This window comes from Thunnus thynnus, chromosome 8 (genome assembly GCF_963924715.1).
Source record: "Thunnus thynnus chromosome 8, fThuThy2.1, whole genome shotgun sequence".
In the NCBI taxonomy this organism is placed as follows: domain Eukaryota; kingdom Metazoa; phylum Chordata; class Actinopteri; order Scombriformes; family Scombridae; genus Thunnus; species Thunnus thynnus.
This window is the reverse complement of record NC_089524.1, coordinates 16,804,214-16,828,651: the sequence shown is the minus strand read 5'-3', so window position 1 is coordinate 16,828,651 and position 24,438 is coordinate 16,804,214. Positions and strand designations below refer to the sequence as shown.

General features: G+C 38.4%; 2 protein-coding genes across 2 annotated transcripts in view; both read left to right on the top strand.

Annotated features, from left to right (window-relative positions):
* Window positions 1–6,189, top strand: part of xxylt1 (xyloside xylosyltransferase 1) — a 34,256-nt gene extending 28,067 nt beyond the window's left edge. The window contains exon 6 of the mRNA XM_067596794.1: window positions 5,566–6,189. Coding sequence (XP_067452895.1) covers window positions 5,566–5,962 — 397 coding nt within the window. The 3' untranslated portion in view covers window positions 5,963–6,189. The remainder of the gene's footprint in view (window positions 1–5,565) is intronic.
* Window positions 1–22,715, top strand: part of ptger3 (prostaglandin E receptor 3 (subtype EP3)) — a 166,778-nt gene extending 144,063 nt beyond the window's left edge. The window contains exon 3 of the transcript XR_010929256.1: window positions 22,705–22,715. The gene's annotated coding sequence lies outside the window, so the exon portion shown is untranslated. The remainder of the gene's footprint in view (window positions 1–22,704) is intronic.
* The last annotated feature ends 1,723 nt before the right edge of the window (window positions 22,716–24,438 follow it).

Sequence of the window (24,438 nt, the reverse complement as noted above, 5' to 3'; positions counted from 1 at the left end):
CTGCCTCTGAAGTATTGCTGCTCAGCATTGTAATAAACTGGGGGAAGCCCCTGTTAATGTTGTTCCTGTGAGCTCAGGCTCATACATTTAAATCACTCTGCAGCGTAGCAGATCGTGCCATTTGTCATGAACAGCCTCATTTGGTGAAATTTAAAGGATGTCAACAAAGTCCTTGTTGCAGCTGGTTCCAGGTCTTTTGTACACAAGCATTGGTATGTGAGAGTTTAGAGTCTGCAACGGTATGAAGGTCAACTCTTTCTACCAGTGTATATGACTGATTTCAGAGTTTTGAAGCACATTCCAGTACCAGCAATCGATTTTTTTTTCCTACTCTTTTTTTTTTTAAAAAGGAAATTAAGTGATGGCAGCAGTTTGTGGTTTACGTCACAGAGGCTCTCAAGGTTATTGCTTTTTATCCAGTCAGTAGCGGTGTCTTTGCTTGGCTATAATAAGTGAAGTAATAAGAAAACCAAATGAAAACCCTGAAGATCATCTTGGTATCTGCACGTGTCAGGTGCAGTTTCTGGATATAAATCCAAGTGTTCAATGCAAAATGAAATGTGTAGTATTGACTGTGGGACTGAGTGGCATCAACAGTATTGGCCTGAATATAAGACATGCTTTGATTTTCTTTTTTCTCCTAAAAATGATGTTAGAAAAAGTCAGGCTTGTATTATATGTGAGGACGAGACAATTACAGCTGTTCGAAATGGGGGTGTCGTTTTACAATCAGTGTTATCTTTTATTTAGGGCGGTACGGTAGTAGAAAAGAGAAAGAGGTGAACTCCATCTGTGCATCCCAAAACAAACTAGCATTGATAGATTTTCAGAATAGAATAGAATATAATCCAAGCAGAGTAAACAATTGAGAAACGAATCGGTTATTGACTTGTTAGCCCACTGAGCTGGCTCGTTAGCTGTTAGCAAGCAGGCTTTGTAATATTCTAATTTTGAAACTTGGTATTAGCGGGCCATTGTGTGCATCCTCTCTACTGGAGTGTTTTCCTGTGTTGAGTGGAGAGAGCTCTCAGCTCCCACTCTGTTTGGGTGTTAATGGACAGAGCATTATGCAGGAGAACACGTCCTCCCACCAGCCGCATTCAGAACACATCCTGCCACTGAAAAGTTCATTATTGGGGAAAAAAAAAAAAAAAGAACGCCACATGCCTTTTCCCTGCAGCTGCATTTGTAATGTTTTAAAACCCAAGAGACAAGACCCTCTTACATAAGTGTCACAGTCAAAACCTCAAACACACACAATGCGAGACATTAGCCAGAAGCAAGTCACTCTGTCTTTATGCTTTGTGTGCTGGTTGTGAGTCTGTGTTGTATGATACATCCCACATGTTCTCTGTGCTCTGAGATGGTATCAAATGTTGATTGTGAAATTGTTATAATGGTTGCATATCTTGGTGTTTTACTGAGGGATGGCTCAGAGCTTTGAAGTAGTCTCACTGTGACATTTCTGTCTATCTTTGTTCTGATCAAAATGAGGGTTTTTTTTAACAGGTAGATGTGATGTTCTTGAAGAGATTACACCATCAAATAATTTCGTAACTCAAGGGAGGAGATGTAATAAACTAGAATAAACCCAGTTTTATAAGGTGTGTAATAATTGAATTGGTCATTGGTTTTTATGATCCTGTAAATTCAGAGCGGCAGCATTTCAGAGTTTCTTGTTTCAAGGCCGCTCAGTGCTGGAATTTTCTTTAATATACCTTCTCTAGGTTGCCAAACTACTCTGTGATGAAAAGGACCAGACATTTCATTCGTGCACACGTGAACCAGACTCCCCTCTGTCAGTGAGTGTTTTACGCAGCTTTCAAAGAGCAGGCTGTTTCTTGTCCTGAACAAAGTGAAAGGCACATTTGGTTGGGATTGCAGTACACAGTGTCCCCGTCACCTGCTAATGCTTTTCATTCTTTCGAGAGTGAGAAAGACACTTCACTTTGAAAGCTTGGCAGTGGAAATTGGAGGCAGGAGACAATGTTTCTGTGAGCTAGCGAAGCAGGAGAAGAGGCACTTGTAGTAGCATTGATCTAAGCTAAGAGGTTATATGTCTAGTTTGACTGAGGCTGGTTTGAGTGTACGGGTACAAAATAAGTCATTGTGACAGAACAGAGCTGCATTCTGTCCCAGTCGCTCAAATCTGACAATCTCTCAAAGGCACGAGTGACCGGTTTGATTGAGAACTGAAGAAAGAGAAACATGACGGTTAAAAAGAAATGATTGCATGCGCAGTATACATCGAAGTTAACCTGTGTTGTTTCTATGACATCTTTCCAAACTCTATTCAGGCTTCTTGTTACTTGAAATTAGGATCAAAATATCATAGGTATTTGATATACATGTAAGAGAGCTGAGCTAGTAACTATAAACATGTGCTTCTCTGCATTAAGCCTGTAGTTCTTCTGTAAATAGTTCCTTATGTTCTTTATGTAAGAAGCTGACTGGAGATATTTTCATGTGTATTTGATGCAGCTGATGTATATTAATGACCTCACTGAAATGCAAGTTTTTCTGACTGTTAACACATTTTTAAAAACAAAGCTTGCAATAGCATCTATTTTCAATATGTACATTTCAAATTCACTCGGGACATATTATATATCACTCAGGGGTCGTAAAGAAAGTGTCTGACATGAAAACGTTTTCTAATACTACGTCGAGGTGCAGGTCTCTGTCCATCATCATCAAACGTTATGCAGCAAATTTTGTTTTTGTCTAGTTGTCTGTTGACAGTGAAAACAGTAAATCAGCCTCATGACACCATTAATGTACTAAGCTCTTTGAGAGTACGGTAGCGCTTAGTTTGAACAAATTATTGCTTGTAGATAAGTTTCCAGGGGAGTCACATTAGTCTTGGCATTAGTCTAGACTTGTTTTTTAATTAGAGCCTGACTGATAAATCAGCAGTTTGTTCACCAGAAAGCACTGACAAGTTTATTTTTCAACTGTAAAATGTCCCATTCAGTTCATATATTAGGCTAAATTCTAAAAAAAAAAAATGTTTATGTGATGTCTGTGTTGGTTAATAAAATCAGTGCATACATTTCTATCTGAGTTTTTAAACTGTCAAATATCCATCTCTAACAGTCTCAAAATCCAGTATTGGTCGGACTATAGTTTTATATTTTAACTTTGCTGTAATCTAGATGAAAACTAAACTTCCAATTCGTCTTAAAACAGTCTGAATGCAAAAAAAAATCTCGATAAGGGTGTTAATTAAAAGCTTAGCTGCAGTATTTTTATACAAATTCTGTATAAATAGAAATATATAAAATGTCAATTAACAAAAAAATCAACTGTCACATTTCCTAATTGCATTTGCCTTTGATAACAGCTTTACTGTCTGTCATGTCTCATCACCAGTATGTTGTTATTTATACTAACAGCATACTGGTTGTACATAATAGATACAGAGTTCCTGCTCAGAGGACAAAAACATACAAAGTCTCTTTTGTTTGCACAGCAATTAGTAGCCTGAATTTGCACATGTTATCTCTGCACCTGAGCACTTTTATGTATTCGGCATTGAGCAGTTTTTTGCTCTGTCTTCATTTTGAAGTGATCTCACATTGTACTGTTTGTCCCTTTGATCTGTCTAGATTGTTGCATTATGTGATTGTTTTTTATGATGAATGTGGTTTTTTTTATGTATCTGGCTGCAACCACATTTCCCCTGGTGGGATAATAAAGTTTGACTTGACTTGACTTTATAATTTATGGCCATCAAATGCTACACTGTCATGTAAAAAAAAAAAAAAAAAAAAGAAAAAAGACAGAAAGACAGAATGGAAAAGTCTGTGTAAATGTTCCCTCTCTGACGTTGTTCAGTCTGAATGTGTCTCAGGGCACGTACACCCAGTTTATGTCTTCAACAATGACAAATGCTCCACAAGGGCTTAACGTCCCTAGCTACCAAACCAGCAGACTGTATGAAACTGTGTGGACAAGCGCAGTTGAGCTCCAGCTGCTGGATATAGGTCAGTAATAATATCAAAGTATGACTCAGAGAATCCGCTGCTCCCAGTAGATTCAATCAAGCTGCATAGAGACAGAGAGAGAAAGAGGTATCCTGCACAACAAGAACAGTATAATTGTTTTACATGATTTTCCCACATGTGTTTATCTGCACCGAGAGGCCAGACAGAGTGCAGCTAATTTAATTTCACCAATTTAGTCATGTGAGTTAAAGGGTGATTTTGTGTTATTTGACAAAACTTTTCTGTCATATATGGCCATGTGTTTAAAGTTGGAACATTTCTCCATTAATATTTAATCTACAGAAGGCTTGGCCAGTAATAAGAATAATATAAATTCTCCGGAGTGTGTGCGCACATGCATGGAACAAAGAAATTCCCATTCATCGTTGTGTTTGGTAGAGTTGACCCCTCATTGCACTGGCTGTTGGAACAAAACGCTCTTTTCCATACACTAACTTTCTGAACTCTTCACCCGCTGCATAGAGGCTCATGGTCTCCATAGACATGATATAAGTATAAAAAAACACAGCACCATGTAAGAAAATGACAGATGTAGATATGACCCTGTTTGTTTTTTTTCTGTTTATTATTGGTCCCATGTGGATTTTGTCTTTTCTTCCTCAAAGAAAAACAATTCATACAAGCTGTGTTTATGAAGGATTGAATGTTGTTCAGGTACCCCAACACTCAGCTTAAAAGCCGTACTGTCCCAGCTTTGGTAAAAATCAAACCAATTATCCCTTCCTACTTTGGCATCACACAACTTTGGGAATAAGATAATATTAATGAATCCCATAAAGGGTGTGCTGTGCATAAAGATGTTTATTGAATGAAGCTTTATGTGTCATTTACTTTACTACTTGAGTGTTGGTATGCTGGCAGAACAGGGTGCTGAGTTGGCATGAGCCTCTGGCACTCCTGGACCTGCTCTCTTCCTGTTTTGGCCGCTTTGCTGTTTGTTCAGCAAATGTGAACTTAAACAGAGTTGCCCCTCAGTTTTATAAATGCAGCAGCCCAAACATACATATGAGTTCCAGTCTGTGCAGAGGGATGAATTCAGATTTAGAAAGATATTGCTTTTAATCATCAACCCAAAAAAGTGTGTTTTACACAGACAAATGTATCACACATGGTTCCTGATTTAGGGCTGAAACTAACGATTATTTTCATGATCGATTAATTTGCATAATATTTTCTTGATTAGTCAATTAATTGTTTAAAGGGGACCTATTATGTTCATTTTCAGCTCTATTTTTATTCTGGGACTCCACTAGAATAGCTTTGCATGATTCATAGTCCAAAAAAACCTCCTTATTTATCTTATACTGGCCCTTTATGCAGCCCCTCAGTTCAGCCTCTGTCTCTAACAGGCAGTCTTAGTTCCTGTGTCTTTAAGGCCCCCCTCCCGATGAGCCCACTCTGTTGGTTAGCTTCAGGAAGCCTAACAAGGGGCAGCCGTGTCAGAGTCATGTTTGACTTGCCATAATTTGCTGATTGGGATGGACAATTAGTTCATAGTGTTTGACGAACTCATGTTGACTGACCCACAGCTGACACCTCTTTTCTTCTCCACACACAGACACACGTTCTGGCAGTATCGTAAGGAGAACCCTGAGACTAGAGTGGGTGAGCCTCCTCCTGAGGGCCTCCCTGGCTTCAACAGTGGTGTGATGTTATTGGACCTAGGTGCAATGAGGACCTCAGCTCTCTACAACCAGCTGCTGAAGCCCAGCAACGTGGCCAAACTAGCCGACCAGTACCGCTTCAGGGGCCACCTCGGGGACCAGGACTTCTTCACCATGATCGGCATGGAGCATCCTGAACTGTTTTATTCCCTGGCCTGTGGATGGAACCGACAGCTGTGCACCTGGTGGAGGGACCACGGATACGGAGATGTGTTTCAATTGTATTATCGCTGCGACGGGCCCGTCTATATCTACCACGGGAACTGTAACAGCCCCATTCCAGACGACTGACGGAGGGACCGGACTGCTGCTCTTTTTCCTGCTAATTTAGGAGGGAAATTTAGACTTTTTTTAGCCATTTCCCTTCTTGACCATTATCATCTCTATATTCACAGACTCTGCCTCCTGCTGGTCAAGGGGCTACTGAGTTACCCTCTTATACACACTTGCTTACATGTATGGTGTTCATCTGTGTTATCCTAGAATAATGAACTCACTGTCAACATCAAGTTTTTTTTTTTTTAAAAAAAGTTTTATATATTATTTGATTTCAATAAATTTTGTATTTGTTTTGAGGCGAATCCAAAAGACCACTAGCCATGTTTTACACAAAATGGTGTAAGATATTTTTAGCCGATAATTCAAATCAAGAGAAATATTATATGAGATGTCAATAAGTGTGTTTATTGGTCTCTATAAACAAACAATTCTTACTTTTTTTAGCTCACTCTGTCTCAAGCACCTCAAGGTTTCAGTCATTGGCCCAAGTCCACCTTGCACCACCTTTATCTTCCTGAAACACCGCACCAGTTGAGGGCTAATCTGTTGCCATTTACTTCCCACCTCCGTAGCATGCGGATGACAGAGGGGGGTTTGTTTACCACCAGTGACCTCCATCTTTCTGGAGCCACTTGGGCACAGGGCACAACACATTCCCACAGATCTTTTCAAACACATCTTTCTGTAGGTGTGATGGTGGAGAAAAAAACACATCCAGAGGCTGGAGGAGGAGGAGGAGGAGGAAGGTGTCAAGGAGATAATGATGAGACTGATAGCTGTTGTTCATGCCCTGCATTTGCAGTTCAGCAAACTCTCGTCTTCAGAAGGAGTCAAGCAGCAAGGAGCTTGACTGCAGACACTGACCCACTTTTGAGCTTTCTTGCTGTGCTCACTGAACTGACACTCGAATTCAAAGAAATGTCAACACTCAATATTCATCTGTCAGGAAATTGTCTGAGGTGATTCACACTTAAACACACACACACTCACACACACACACGCACATGAAGAAGCAGCTGAATGTCCTGCACCATCAGTGGAGTCAAAGAAAGGTTACTGGAGACGCTTGAGAATAAACATTATTCCAAATCAATAAGCTTCCCTTGAATTCACCCCGAAGCTCATAAATGTTTCTCCACCTCTCTCAGAACATCACTCCATAGTCTCCATAGCTCTGACACCACTTGTTAGCGAGAAAAAGAGACATTTGAGAGTAAATCTTGAAAAACAGCTTTCATTCTCAATTCCTGATTGCACTTTACAACACATGCTTTATCATCAAGGGTTTTGTTGACTAGACATGGTTGAGATGGTTGGATTTATTTTACTGTTTACTGCTTAGATGTTTAGTTTTGTTGTTTTTTTTCAGACTATACCAATGATTTGGACATTTTGGCCCATTAACTATTATTTTTTCGGTTGTTTTTTTTCTTCAGGCAGCCATGTTTCCATTCCTTTCAGGACATTAAGAAAATTAATGGGTACATAGTAATGTAGTGTTGCAGTTTCAATGTCCCAGAAAGCGTCGACATCTGCAGAAATCTACAGACATGGACATTTTGACAAGGACTAAATCAGTTTGACCAAACCTTAGATTAAAATCTCACACATATCCTCCTGTTAAAGTGTCTTTTAATGCAAGTACATTTTGTCTCTGCTCATAACTGCTTTACCACTTTTACAAATGCAAAACAAATTAAATGCAATAAACTGTTCAAAGTGATGGGTTACTGATCTTAAGTACATTTAAGTTTATGCTAGTTAACTTTCATTGTGGAGTTAAAAGAACTGAAACCAGTGGCTGTGTGGAAGATAGGAAACCAATCTAAAAACTATTGCTGTGGTTAGAAGTCATGTAAAATATTAGAAACTTGTAGCTAATGGGCTAAAAATGTAAAATCATTGGTATCATCCTTTAATTGTCTTTTTTTTGTGTTTTGTCAGCTGCTTTTCCATGTGCACCATATGCATCCATTACAAGTATTGTGTGTTACTCTCATCCCTTTTAAACACATACCTGTGTATGACATGGGTTAATAAATATAAGTGGAGATTAGAGCTGCAACGATTAGTCGATTAATTCATTAGTCGATTGACAGAAAATTAATATGCTATTTTGGTAATCCAATAATTGTTTTAGACATTTTTTTAAGCAAATAGGCCCAAAAAGTTTGACATAAACGTTGACAAGGAGAAATTATAACAAGCATTTTCACTATTTTCTGACATTTTATTGACAAAATGATTAATTAAATGTGAAAATAATCTGCAGTTTAATTGATAATGAAAATAATCAATAGTTGCAGCCCTAATGGAGATATATGATGGTGGACAATGTGAATGATCTTATGTATCTTGATTGATGTTGTAAAGACAGTAACCCTATAGTTACCATAGTAACCCACGTTCATCCCTTCACACCAGCAGCAAACACACTTTTCCAGGTTGTTGCTTTGATGTGTTGTGTGACTGTTCTGTATCAATACGTTGAATATTGGAGCGATATGTTTAAAGGGCTAATGAATGTGAAAATGTGAAATGAAAATGATCCATCTCGCAAATTAAAAATCCCTCAACAACTGGACAGAAAGCTGCTGTGTTCAGTGTTGAGGACTCAAGGTGACATGTGTCTCATTGACATAAAGCAGTCTCACATGAAGGAAATGATTTTTTTAAAAATGCTTTTTTGAATGTTTAAACTGAATGACCTCTCATAAATGAGCTTCCTGTGACACAAATACAGTAAACCACTTTGCTCAGATGTTTGTCTCTATTTTGAAATTTTGTTTCCTTTGTATTTTCAGTTTTGCGAAATAAATTATATGATACTTTACCATTGGTGATACCGTTTTATGTAAAACATGAATGCACAAATTAAACAGTTTAATAGTTTTTAGTCATTTAAGTGTTTCAATGAGGTGGGAAAAATCGATGTATATTAATGGGGCGCCCCCACATTTCTCATAACACGTGTCTGTGTTCTTGTCTGTTACATGCTCAACATGACCTATTTCTGTCACTCAAATGTACCAACACTGCAAGCTAACGCTCCAGAAAAAGACATCAATCAGCCATGACCCCTGAATGTGCTGACATTAAGATAACCATTTTGTCTGAAACTAAAATGTGTCTTATATCAAGATATGCCGGAAGATGATGTTTTGTTTCCACAATGAAATCAGATTTTTCTATTGAAACAAATAAGTCCTATATTCTTGTTTTATGTCCTTGTAACATTCATTCTTTTGTTTGATTGGTATTTTCTGGTACAACAGATGAGGCAGGTAGATGCATTTTAGATGTTTTTTTTTATTACCAGTTTCATCTAACAGCAAATAGTTTCCCGGACCGAGTGAATAAAGAGGCACCTAAAACGTGCAAATTTGTACAGTCTTTTTGTCAACCATGATGCTCATATATATATCAGTCATCATGAAAGTCTGCACAAATAAACCCTAATGGCCACTCTCATAATTAGCCAGGATATTTAGGCATTTTAGCACAGGTAAACAAAGTCTCACACTTAGAGCTGCAACAATTAATGAACAATTAAATGATTAATCGATTAGTTGGTAGACAGAAAATTAATTAATTATTTTGATGATTAAGTAATCTTTTTAATCTTTTTATAGGCAAAAATGATGGTTGCAGCTTCTCAAATGTGAGGATATGAGGCTTTTCTGTGTCATACATGATTTTAAACTGAATATCTTTGGATTTTGGACTGTTGGTTGGAGAAAACAAGACATTTGAAGATACCACCACAAGCTCTAAGAAATTTTCGCTATTTTCTGACATTTTATTGATAGAATGATTTATTTTTTCGAGAAAATAATCAGCAGATGAATCAATAATACAAATAAAATTTTAAAAAGTTGCAGCCCTTCTTATAATGAAGTTTACCTTATAACACAAGTGTTGCTGGACACTGTTCAGACTTTTTTTCCTTCTCAGAGCAACAGAATTTCAAGCGTTCATCCCATATTACAAAAACAGACTGCACCTTTAACAGCAGCTTTTCCAAGTCTGGTAAAAGTTCTGATATACAAGAAGAAAATTATATTGGATGTGCATAATAACCCTGGGCTTATTAGCCTATTAGTGTGCTGTGATTTCTAAAATCCTTCAGCCTGGATTCAAACACTTTGAGCACATTTACCTTCAGGGCGAGCAGCAGAAACAGCAGGCTGGTATAGATTTGATAACAGCAGCAGTGCTGATGCCTCATCCAAGAAACACAAACAGCTCAATTAGTGAGACTCTGAGTGCTTCTCTGCATCCTTGTTTCCTGCAGACTTACAGCGGAGACAAAACATTACAGATTATGTTGTAGCTGCTAATCAGAGATGACTCATTAAATCAGCTCTGCATTCAATGCCAGCAGAAACATCACATGATGATGCCCCTACAGAGATGCAATCAAAGTGAGCAGCACATGGATACAGTACGTTGAGGAGTCGACACTTGTGTGGCACAAAGTGACCTATTGACCTATTTTCTGTGAATTACTTGGAGTTGCATACTAAAATGTCTTGCTTTTGACATACAGAAACTCTCTACTACCATCCTTTGGCACTGCTGGCAGACAGCAACAACTCTACAGTAATCTCATCTTGAAACGCAAGAAAGAGTCTACAATGAAAGCTTTAAATAGAAAAATGGCCGTATCATACGCATTCTTGAGGCTGGTTTGAATTACTCAAGTCTCTTCTAATCTATTCTGGAGATACTTCTGCTGACACCCACAGATTCAACAAGTATATCAAACCACTTTTATTAGCACAGGACATTTTGTTTTTTTCTTTTTATACCATCAGACACGAGTAACAGACTAATGCATTTGAGAAGCAAAGCGATCCTGCACCTGACATGTTTACATCAGTATGTCGAAGCCATGACAGCTTATTTCATTCCCTCCCTCACTCAGCGTTCAAACTGACAGTCTGATAAAAAAAAATGTGAGCACACAGAACGTTCAGTATAAACATGATATTACGATAACATACAAGGAAACAAACATTAAATAGTTCAAACTGCTAGCTCGTGTTGAGAGCTGCTTTGGCAGAAAGTGTAAACTAATTGAAATTCCACAGACTCGGCTGACAGTCGGTCCAATTTGGACATTCAGACCATGTCAAATCAGAAATATATTGCCTTCTCTGGTTCTTAGACACATTTTTCTGGCAGGGGCTTTTCATGATCTGTGTGACAAAGTGTAAGTAAATTAATTTGGCAGTACATGTACTATACATACAGTAAATATGTGGTTTGCATGTGTATTTGTACCTTTATGTGTGTGTAACTGGCACAGTGCTTCACTGGACAAAATGTAGGCCAGTATATCTCTCCCTCTCTCTCTCTTACTTTCTCTGCGTCTCTCCCCCACCATCCTCTCGTACAGATACTGGGCAGTCTGCCCACTAGGAGACTGAACAATGAGAGGCCTTCATCCATCTTTACACATTGCTCACATCTCTGTTTGAGTTTGTGTTAGTGCTCTACAATCCTCGCCTCTGTTGCATCCTCAGGATCATTTTTGGAACAGAAAATAAATATAAATATTCTTGCTTGTTGCTTCGCTCGGAATTATATTAAGAGATTATAATGTTTGTGTGTTCAGTGCAGTTACAGGTCTTTGACACGTTTAGGCTAGTTTAGCTCAAAGACTGGAAACAGCTACACTTGCTGAAAGCTGCCTTCAGTATAGTCCTCTGTACATCTTGTTTACAGTATTTGGATAGCAGTTATATATGTAACAGTTGAGAAGTCACTTTCATAACACTGAACAAAAAGCTAGCTCACAAGACCATTTAGAAGTTGTTGAAAGCTGTTTTTTTTTTTTTTTTAACTTTGTAATGGAGGCTAGCTGTTTCCCTCTGCTTCCAGTCTTGTGCTAAGCTAGGCTAAGCACACCTTTTCCAGATCTGTCTCTGTAGTGGATGGACAAAGACAAAGTTGATCTTTTCAGCTCACACTGGGTTTAAGGGTATTTACATACATTTATAGATCATAATCTCTTATAAATAAACAAACAACAACAAAAAACAAGATTTTAAGCACATGGATTTTTTTTCACACTAAAGCCCCATTTGGACTGGATTTATTTGTGCAGGGGAGGTGGGATGATTTAACATTAGCTGCGCTGGTCAGTGATTTTTTATGTGGGTCATATTTCACCTCCTCTCCTGTAGCATCTACAGCCACAAATTACCTTCTGCTTTTAGCTAACTTTAATTTGAGATGTCACTGTTTTTTTCTCTCGTTTGGTGAGATGTCTTTATATGTCATTTTTGGGTTTTTCAGCACAATCCTATTTTACTCCTTTAATGCATTAGGGGTTTTTTTGTGTCATGTTATTTGTGCAAATAAATAAACTACATCCTGTTTGGAATAAGGTCCTTGTTCCAAACAAAGTGTATCTCTGAGTTTTTTTCCACAGGAAGAGCTGCTTTTCATTCTACAGTAGTGGAGAACGGGGTAAATAGAGCCAGTGGGTAAAATGAGTCACCCCCTTTATCTAGATAACCATAAGCAAAAGTAATCATGTGACCACTAATTAAGAAAGAATAGTTCACATTACTCAGTCCATCATGGACTCAAGCACATGGAGAGAGTGGTAAGCAAAACAGAGCAAAAAAAAGATTTTTGTCATGCCAAGTGAATTCATCATGTTACTAAAGTTATCAGTCATGTATCTTAATTAAAAAAGATAAGTTTTGGACATTATTACATGTTAATTTAAGTCAGTGTACGCTACAAAACAAGGTCATAAACTTAGCATAATTGTGGATCTGAGCCACTGTGTGAAACAGTTTTGTCAAAATGGAGGTTGTGGGGTAAAACGTGCCAGTGATGTTGGGGCAAGTTGAGTCGATGGATCAATTTACCCCCATAATTATTTCCTGATATTCTAGAGACACTGTTCATGTTTGATCCATGTTACAAGTGCTACAATGTTGATGAATAAATACCTAATTGTTGACTAATGTTAAATTTAAGCCACAAACAAACATGCAGTACATACAGACAGGTGACAAATTAAAGGAAAAGCTGCCATAAAGTGTCTTAGTAAGGTGTTGGGCCACCAAATGTTGCCCGAACAGCTTCAATACACTTTGTCATTGAATCTAAAAGTCTCTGAACTCTTCTGGAGGGATGAACACCATTCTTCAAAAAGATATTTCCTCATTTGGTGTTTTGATGATGGTGGTGGAGAGCGCTGTCTAACACCTCAGTCCAAAATCTCCCATAGGTGTTCAATTGGGATGAGATCTGGTGACTGTGAAGGTCATAGCAAAGGATTCACATCATTTTCATGCTCATCAAACCATTCAGTGACCCCTCGTGCCCTATGAATGGGGGCATTGTTATCCTGGAAGAGACCACTCCCATCAGGATAGAAATGTTTCATCATAGAATAAAGGTCATCATTCACAACAACTTTGCATTGATTAGCAGTGACCCTTCCCTCTAAGGGGACAAGTGGACCCAAACCATGCCGGCAAAATGCCCCCCACAGCATAACAGAGCCACCGGATCCCCTCACTGTAGGGGTCAAGTATTCAGACCTGTACCGGTTTTTTCTTTAATTTGTCACCGTCTGTATACACAAAAGCACATTTACATACACATTCTTTCTGCAACTAACACACAAAGATCAGTTTAATCTTTACTGAAAATGTTTAGGTAACATGTTGAACAACAAGACACAAACATATGTTTTTACTTAAAAGTACAAGTTTTTGCCTTTGTTAAATTGATGGCATTAATAAAGTTCAAAATTATTTTTAATTTTATGATTAATTTGTTTGATTTTGTGTAATTTTTACATCAGTATATAATGGTAGCACTATTTACCCCATCCCCATGCTCATTTTACCCCTACCTTGGGGTAAGTTGTGCCATTGGACTAACTTTTTTTGATGGCTCATTGTTCTTAAACCATAATAATTAGATAACTTATTTTAATTTCCATGGGTACACAACAACCTGAGGTATATATAGTAACTATTATTTGAAACAAATACACTTTCATTTTGCAGTAAAATTATCATATGTAAAAAGTGGCTCATGTTACCCCATTCTCCCCTACTGTATTTTATCTGCTCAGTATGAAATTTGACTTTTGTGTGAAAATAAAGGAAGTTGAAAATGTTTTTGCTAATCTGATAGACAGAAACATGTTAATGCCAACATACAGTATTGGCCCATTTGGGAACCAATACAACAATGGAAAAAATGAAAGCCATCAGGAGAGCAAGACCCTGTAAGATCATGTTAACTTCAGGCATGTAGGTACTGGTATTCTCTTGACTAGTCCTGCTCAATGTCCATATCTAATACACACCACATTCTGTAATTTAGCAATCGTTAAAGCAGTTAGAAAAAGTTTATTTAACAAGATTAGTTTAATTACCAAGGAACACAGTGAATATTTTATACCCCACCTATAATTTAAATGGGCCTTTAGTCTGTTGTAATTTATTAGTGAAGATTTAAAAGAGAAAAATGAGAACAAAGTGGAACCTGAAACATACTTCCTCTTGTGCTGTGTTCATTTTCCCCAAGTGTAATACCTCAAATGTAAGTGGATATTCTACCCTCAGTGTTTTCTCCACACATTTTGGCCAGTAAAGGCTAATAGAGAGACAATCCCAAAAGACACGGAAGTGATTGGCTTTATTTGCTCCACATAATCTCCAACATCTTGTACCTTGATATTTTTTCTTTGCCGGTGTTATCTTGTAATATTTTTCCATCCGTATTCTCTCCAAGATAAAGATCAAGTTGTTTTCCACTGTTGCTCATTAATCTCTTCCTGTTCATCCACCGATAACACAATATTTTCCTCTTTCTCACACTTTTCTTTTGTATGTATCATTTCCTTTAAAGTTTTCCACTCCCTCATTTCCTACCTGAATCTGATTCATATGCTGAGGTAAACATTTTAATAATTTCTAACTCTAGCCCATCTGGGCTCTTTGTTCTTATTGTTAATAGCAAACTTATGAAAGTTTATACAGCCACTGTGATATTTTCTGTTAATATTATGCGCTGTATTCAGCTGTGGTCTGATCCCCCTGGTGCTGTGTGTCCTGTACCGATGCCTCTGACTCACCTTTACATAGTTAGTATGCATGAAAATGTTTCACTCAGGGGACGACCACAAAAGCTGCTCAACTCTTATCATTTTACCGACAACTCAATAGTCTGCCAACAACGGCCGACCTCAAGGTGAGCATCAGCATGAAGAAACAATGAATGCTGCTGCTCACACATTAAAAGCTATCTGATTCTCAAAAGGTAGATTTTTGGTGCAGTATCACGTTAAACAGAATAAAACCTTCACACGAGAACAGCACAAAAAGGGCAACATACTGTATGCAAATGGAATGTCTCTGTTTCTGTTTTTCATTTGTTCCTGTCCTCAAATCCAAGCGTTTGCATATGCATAAAGGGACACAAATTAAAATGCACTCACACACACCACCGCCATCTGTGCTCTTCAGAGATTGCTGTTTTCCACCTCTCAGTGTCAGAACAGCTGTAACTTATAAACAAGAGGGAAGATTATGATGACAGCAGAGGGTCATTTTGTGAATCATCAGTGGGTGAAACATAAGCTAAAATGGCACCGCTCGAAACTGGGCCACTGGCTGTCAGCGTCGTATCTGCAGAGACTGTCCTCCCAAGAAAAACAGCAGGATCAGCCCTTTATGCAAGTGCCCCAAAACAACGTATATTTACATTTTTTAAAAACCATGACCTTGATCGTCACCTCACCTAGCCACACTGTTAGTATTGTGACTATGATTACAAAGGTCTGGTAACCTTGAAGAAGTAGTTTACCTAAACCTAACCAAGTGGTTTTTGTGCCTAAACCTACCCAGACTTTAATGTCATCACAGCGTAAAACGTATTTATTTTTTAACTGTGATTTATAACAGTTTTGTAAGGCACAGAGAAGTGATGTCGTCCTGCCAATTCCTGCTGATAAGGGCGTCAGATTAAAAAATGCTTGTATGTGCTGCTCTGGAGTTTTTGGACCAACAAAAACTCCAGCATAAACAATATGCTTGAATCATGTGTGGTTTTGAAATTTAGCTTATGAATAGATGCTCTTATTCATTATTCAATTGCAACAATAGAATATTAACCTGAAATCTGTAGATGAACAATACTAACAATGAAGAATAAATGGTGCAAGCCCTGGCAAGACATTAAACAAAATACTTTTACCAACACGAAATATGAACTGGTTTACTCTAAATTTATGCTGCGCTAGGTTAAACACATCCTGACATCTGACTCTGGATTTAAGGTTTTTTCACAACAGAACAAATTTTCAGTCCATAATCCATTCAAAAATAAATAAATAAATAAATAAAATCACATGACCTGTTTACACTAGCCCTGGCATAATTTTTTCAGTGTAGGTTTGGAAGTTCAGTAGAGCGTTTTATATTTAAGGTACTGCTTAAGATATTACTTCAAAAATATAGTTTGACAATTTAAAAATACGCTTCTTCTTCTTCTTGCCAGGAGATAGATGAGAAGTGTGATACCACACCAGTAAGCCAAATTCTTTTTCCTAGGATGGTGAAGTCATGACCCACGCTACTCTGCCTCTGATTGGCTAGTACTTGTTGCCCTCATTGGTTGGGTTGATTAGGTTTTGGCATGAGGAGGGAGATTGATAAGGGTTAAGGTAAGAATATAAGGGTAAGCCAATCAAATCAACAGGAAGTGACCCCCAAATGATTTGTAGGTGTAAGCAGACAGATGCAGCTAATATGAAGCTAATTGTATCCATTTTATCTGACTGATATACTTGTTTTATTGAATTCTAATCTCATATTTCTGGATATTTCCACTTCGGTGTGCATTATTCTTTCTCATAATTTTTACTGTTTCTAAGTCTTGGTTGGTTGTCAACTCTTTTAGTGCTTAATGATAATCTCTCTCTTATGTGTAAAGCAACAGCATGTTGTAAATACACAGTGTATACAAGTAAAGTATCAACCTGCACTGTGGATTCAGTGTAAGTACATTATGTAACATGGAGATTTTCACAGACTATAGTTGAAAGTGTAAATGAGATTTCCATAGATTGAACACAGTGTGGAATAAAGCCACTTTAAAACAATGCGTTACCAATGCCCTCAAAGGGATTATGTACGTATGGTGCAATTTAAGTACAGGAACAGGAAGTACGACAACTATTGAGACATGTAAGCCTGTTTTTGTATGTTCAGGTTTTAAGATAAACTATGTGAGATCAGGTGGGTACGGAACATGGATTTGGGAGGTGCGTCACAAACCACAGGGTACGTGCTGTTTAACAATGAACAGATGGTAGGATATACGAACAGACTGTCTCAAGAGCTACACCCAGACATATTACAGCAGTTTATTTACAAGATACGGAATCACAATGCCTTCCAGGAGGATGCAAACTGTGAACACTGGCCGGGAGGCTGACCCATATAATATATGGCTCTTTCTATCAGAAATTAGGTCTCTGTGTCGCCCTACTTCAAAGTCCATGGGGAGAAATGTCCACGCTAACGTCTAATCTTGTATTCAGCTCCAGAATCTGATATAAAGTCTGAGGTGGTGAGCTATTCTTAAGATGGGATGTGTTTGATTGAACTTGTCTCCAGTTTAGTGCAGTTCACTCACTTTATCCGCCGCATAAAAAAAGTTATTTAGAATGAGTCAAGAGACATTAACTTGTTGCAGTAATTTGTAATGTCTTCAGTCAGTCAACTCGTCATAACTCTCATTGACAGAATTTGTTTTTTTTTTAACATTTTTAGATTGATAATGAGTAAATGACTGATAAAAATGTACACTTTTTGTGTCAACTCAAGCTTTTAAAACTTGTGTCATGACACCTGTACCAGCAATTATTCAAATTTCAATATTAATTTGAATTCCTAAATTAATAGGTTCCCTTTAATTAATTATTCTGTCCCTCAAATTAAGTTACTAAGCTGTTGTGGCAGTGGGTAATGAAGTTACCGGTTGCCGTGGCTACTCCAGACAGTCAGGGAGGAGAGTTAGCAACAGGCTAGTTGGTATATTTAGTATGAAGGTGCCCTCATACTGAATTATTACCATAAAATTAATATTATCACCCTCATTTGTACAAACCCTTTCTCATATAGTTAATTATACTTAATTAGACAATATTTCATTAGCTACTTTATTCATTTTCCTCCATCAATTGCTCATTAATCAGCTGCTTGGCTACCAGCTGACAAGTTACATCAAATCATAGTAATGCAGGTATACAGTATGACCATTATGAACCATTACTAACCCTAACCCTAACCTTAACCCTGAAACTTCTCACTACTACTCTGCTGATACACTCATAATATCTCTTTATTTTACTAAGATTTAATGTTTATATATGTATTTTTAAGTGTGGGATTGGCTCTTCAAGCAGAATCCTCATTGCTGCTTGGCTTCTTTGAGAGCTCCCTCCCTCTTCCCCACCAAGTCTAACTGTATTTGTTACAGTAAACATGGTCAGTTCCTTGAAGCAAGTGTCTCTGATTGAATGTCCAGTTCAATCAGCTGCCAGTCCAACACATGCTGCTGTGTAACGGCAATGTCCTGCAAAATACACCTCAATGGGCTGCTTGGATGCTGCTCACTACAGTTGTATTTTGATTTTGGACTGAAATCTGTGGATGTACTTTGAGATTTAGCATTCAAACACAACATTGTGGAATCTTTCACATCCCTTACACATAATTTCTGGGATGATAGATCTTTTCATTTGAAGTAAACGCAATTCTCTTGGAGAGTAAAACGTTCGGCTCAAAAGTAAACAAAGTGTCCCACTGAGGTTTTGCAGTGATTAATAAGCCGTTGTGCGTCAGAGCGCACCAGATGAAACATATCTTCTCACTGTGCTTAGATGAAATAATTGCATCTATCTGCACAAATATGTGATTTGTGATCATTAAAATAAGAAATAAAATATATTTGCAGCTTTCACACATGCCACTGATGATAATTGATTAGTTAATCTACTTCTTCCACCTTTGGTTTGTCTGTATTCTCAAGTAGTGACTGAGCAGAAAATTCAAGTAAAAAAAATCAATCATCAAAGAACCAAATTAGATTGCAGCAGTCAAAGTGGGCCATCTTCTCTTCTGTTAAGTCAATATCTTTGATTATTAGACACTACAGAGACTTTGTAGTGGCTGAGAGAGATGTAGCTCAGCTGGAAAATGGCAAAAGTAAGTATTTTATAGCTAAAAGCAGGAGTCAAGTGATCTTGTTTGGTCTTGAATAATCTTGACTTACACAACTTTAATGTGACATCAAGGTGTAAACAAATGAAGTCTCAGATGAGTGATGAAACATCTTCGAGACCAAACAGCATGTCCAGTTTCCTTTGAAAGAGTGAGACCTCTCATTTTTTTATGGTTGTATATCGAATTAATCCAAGGTGTGTGTATGTGCTGTGAAAATGACATCTATGTCCAGAGATTTTGTTCCATAATGGTTGCAGTCCCCTGCGTTTTCAGTGTTTTATGTGCCAGTTACCTGACGAGACATTAATGGTGACCCCTTTTTGTGGTATTTGTTGGTGATATGACGTTGGATTCTTATTGAGGTCACACAGATAGCTCCTGGCTGGATCATAAGATGGCATTTATTGGAGTTCATAGGAAGAGCTGACCAGCAGGTGTGTGTGCTAAAGGATGATGGAGCTTACAAAACCACTTCCCTGTGCCTGTGCTGATTTAATAATACAGTGACAACCCATAAGTCTTGTTCCAATATACAATGGAGCTATCACATACATGCATACACACTCTGGTATAAACAATCCATACACGCGCACACACACACACACACACACAAACACACAAACACAGGCATACACATACATATACCCACATAGCTTTTACCTTACATAAGCCGATTGATGGAAATACCCCAGAGACTGAGAGGAAAACCAGAGGGAAAGGCTGCGATAATGAAGCCTCGTTATATCCCTCCATTCTGTTGCCGTTGTGTCAGGCCACAAGACAGACAGCAGACCACATAAGTAGGTCAGTGTGCTACAGTACATGCAACAGGCTAGCAGTGGAGAAGCTCCAGTGGTGATTAACAGCCACTCGGACCATGTCACTGCATACATTACAAGGGATGGTGACATACTTTATAATAAGATGTAAGTTCTGAGGTCACATGTAGGAGACCTTCTGTGGAAGATTCATCTGTGATCATCGATTCACTGTTCAATCAATTCAGGAATTAAATTTTTTTCCCCGCAATTTAAAATTAGAAATGTTTCACCCTGAGCTGCAGCATGGTGGAGGTGGAGCCTGTCAGCTAGAAACCTTCAAGCGTCATGACGGCGAGCAGCTGCCGTGCTGAAGGCACTGAACTCCCACCAGTTCCAGCAGTGCTGTTCTGCTGTTGACCCTTTACCTCTGACTCCCAGCACAAAGGCTATTAGACCATCACAAATCAATAAAATAGATGTAAGAGCCTTGTTGGTTTCTAGTAAACGTAATACAAGAATGTCACTGGCAGTTATATTTGATAAAAGAAGGGACACATTAAATCACACACATCTACAAATGTTACGTAGAGTAAAAGATGTGTGAGTCATATTATCAACAAACCAATGAAATAAACTTGGTGTGTCGGTCCAACATTTCAGTCCAGAGTGAAATATCTAACCTATTAGTCAGTCATACAATTTAAAGTCATGGTCCCCAGAGGATGAAAATTAATGTGTTTGGTGACACCAAGTCAAAATCTCCAACTCTTAACAGGATATCCTCTAAAACTAACGTCTAAAATTCCCACAAGCCTTGTTGTGAAGAGCAGAGCAGGTGGACCCAAAAACAGGAGAACGCAGGCAACAGGAACATGAGGAATAAATCTTTATTCAAGGCTCAGGAACAGGATACAGAAGTGCAGGCAGGCAAAACAGAACAGAACAGAACAAAGGATCCAACATGACTGAACTGAAACACAAGACTGATAAAATACTAACTGAACTAACGAGGAGATGAGGTGCAGGTGGGGAGATGGGCTTAGAAGCTCAAGTGAGTGAAGTGAGGTGATGAAACAAGAGAACAGACAGGGAGCCGACAGGCTGAAGGAAACACAGGGAGCAGGGCTGATGAGACAGATGCAGGACAGGTGTGTAGAAGGGCAGAGGGAAAAGCAGGCTAGGGAGGAACACAGGAGGAAAAACACAGAGCAACAGAAAACCAAAAGCCCAGAAACACAATCTGACACACATAAAACAACCATAGAATACACATGAATACAATTCAAATACACAAGCAACACTACAACCTCTCTTATCTGTAATAAACAGAAAACCAAAAACCCTTTTAATATTTGAGACCGAGTATAAGATGTATGAGTACAGACTGGAATGAAAACAAAGACAGACTAACTAATAGGCAACTTAAATAATTATCATACCAGATAGTCTCTTTTTAAAAGGTCCAACTCAAATAAACCTTCTCCCACACAGTCCAGTCTAAACAAACAAGGAGAAAAGTCTGAGGGCCTCTGGAGGACTGGTGGAGAATGGCAGCCAGGGACATGGAGCCAGACTGTGACAAGCCTCAGCTGCACTTTGAAATTAATGCTAAAATAACATGCTAATATGCTACCATTAGCATTCCAGCATTGAAACTATGATGTAAACATGCTACATATTAGCATATTACCATTACTTCCTAAATGTTAACATCTTAAATATGCATGTTAACATGCTAATCCTTGTATGTTATTCTAACTGCTATTGTTGGCATGCTAATGTAACATTTCAGTTCCAGGCACAGCTGAGCTACATACATCTGAGGCGGACAGTTTAGACTGACGTTAGTGAGTCTGACATGTCCTCAGATGGCCACTCTACACTTCATAATTCTCTTTTATTTGGATGACTCTGTAATACTCTTTTTCCTTTACAACTTTTTTCCTGTTAAATATTGAGCATTAAAGCCTCACGGGGCACCTAGCATGACTATAAAGAACTTATTATCTTTTAGCTGTTGAATCAGGCACACTGAGTGAATATCAATCAATCCACAAATCAATTATCAATTCCTGGACAAGAACCTGAGTGCAAAACACACAGCATCGCCATGGCAACGAGCACACTGTAACTTCTCAACAAAAAACTCCTCTCTATCTATTGGCAACATCATTATACGCCACCACCAAATGACTACATGCCCTGCAGGCAGTCTGCGTGTCCATGGCTCTGTCCTCATTCCTTGGCCCAGATGGCCAATGTCCACACCCTGTGTCTCCGTCAAAGCAGTGGTGGTGACTCACTGGCATTTATGAGAGAAGTCAAAGCCTCCTTAGTTGATGCACAAGCTGTTCTAAAACTGATATCTCTGACAGCGAGGCATTTTAATCACAAGTTGCTTATACATACTGGACGTCAACATGGAAAGCATGACAGTGTTAGCGATGGATTGACAGGAGGGGACGTGATGATCCTGATGAACTCTGTACTTAAACCTGAAGACTAAACGTGATGACAACAGTTGTTAAAGTCATTACTTGTTTTGGTAAAGCTACTGTACAATTTACAAGCATTTTACAAATGGCAGAAATTATACAGTATGCTATGTTATGCATAAATAACAAATTTCTGCTTCAATTATATAAATTGTAAATGCATGTATGTGGTACAACATATCTATCTATCTATATATATATATATGCCCCATGATGGTTCACAGTAAGTATCAAGGCAGTGTGGTGTTTTCATGGCCAAGTCAAGGAAACATCCATATGAATGTTGATGGACATATTGGCTGCTGAATGAGAGAATGTTATAGCCTTTTATGTACAAGGAAAGCCTTTATTCTGTATCCACGACCTCCAAATTCACATTCATGAACCACTTTCAGTCATCCACAGAAGGGAGCAACAGCACTCAGTGACATTAGAATGAGGACTTTCTCAATAACTCTACCTTTAGCTCTCCATACAGGCAATAATTACTTACCTTGAGCGGGAAACCCACTCAAGTCTCTTGCCTTGTGGGCTGCTCATGTGTCGACAATCAACAGTAATGGAAATTGTTTTGACACACGCTGTGAGCTCAAAGTCTCTTCTTCTAGATTGTAAGACATTCAGTAGTAGTCAATATGAAGCTAATGCAAAGTGGTAAAGGTATAGTGCACTGGTGAAGTGCAGTATATAATGGCGCTCTGAACACTCACTTTCAAGATATTAGTGTTTGTAAAAGAATCAATATTAAGCTGAGTGCTTGCATAGTCTTGAATGTGCCTGAGAAGCCAATTTTTTAAAATATCTGACTTTCTTCATGTAAGATGAGGGCAGCTGTGGCTCAGGAGGTGGAGCGGGTTGTCCACTAATCAGGGGATTGGTGGTTCAAGCCTTGGGCAAGATATTGAACCCCAAATTGCTCCTGGAGGCTGTGCCATTGGTGTGTAAGTGTGTGTGTGTGTGTGTGAATGATTAGAAATAACTCCTGATGAGCAGGCACATTACATGGCAGCCTCTGCCATCAGCGTGTGAATGGGTGAATGTGACATGTAGAGTAAAGTGCTTTGAGTGGTCGGAAGACTAGACAGGCGCTATATAAATGCTATCCATTTACCATTTACTTGATGCTATATATTCTATCTTACTTAAAGGGGACATATCATGCACATTTCTATATTTCTATATTTTTAATCTGGGGCTCTGCTGCAATATTTTTGCATGATTCTCAGTTGAAAAAACTCTTATTTATCTTATACTGGCTTGTTATGCAACCCATGAGTTCACCCTCTGTCTGAAACAGGCCGTTTTAGCTCCTGTCTCTTTAAGGCTCCCCTCCTGATGAACTTACTCTGTCCTGATTGGTGAGTTTCCGGAAGCTGCATTTCAGATGACTTCTGGTACTTTAGTATTAGGATTTCACTACTTTTTCCTATTCTTTACTCGAAATGTCAACCTTTATACATCTGTACATGTTCAGGCTTATGGAGCTATTTCCCTATCTTTATTCAAGAGCATGGTATATCAGTTTGAGAGCATAATTTATTGATTTCATGTTCAAATTTTGTAATTTGTCCCTCAAAACCCTGCCCTCACACTCAAATAGCCTCTGCTTGCACTTAGATTTGCTCTGTTTCTGCTCAAATTGTGTGCTTGCACTCAAATATAATGCAACAACCCTGTCAAAATCCCCCAACCAATAGAAGACCAGGTTTAGTGTTGACCAATGAAATGATCCCTGCCTCCTTGTGAGCTTGTGAGCTTTACTTCTTAGAGCGTCCCGTACGGGCGGGTACTCTTTAACTGGGTTCATCCACTCCCGCCCTCCAGGGCTTTATAAAATGTACTTCCCTTGCTTTATTTATGACTTTTGGAATAAAAGGATGATTCATTTATACACCAGCACCCGTGATTTTTACTATAGTAGCTGCATACAGTATTATAGTAGCCACATGGCACAGTGC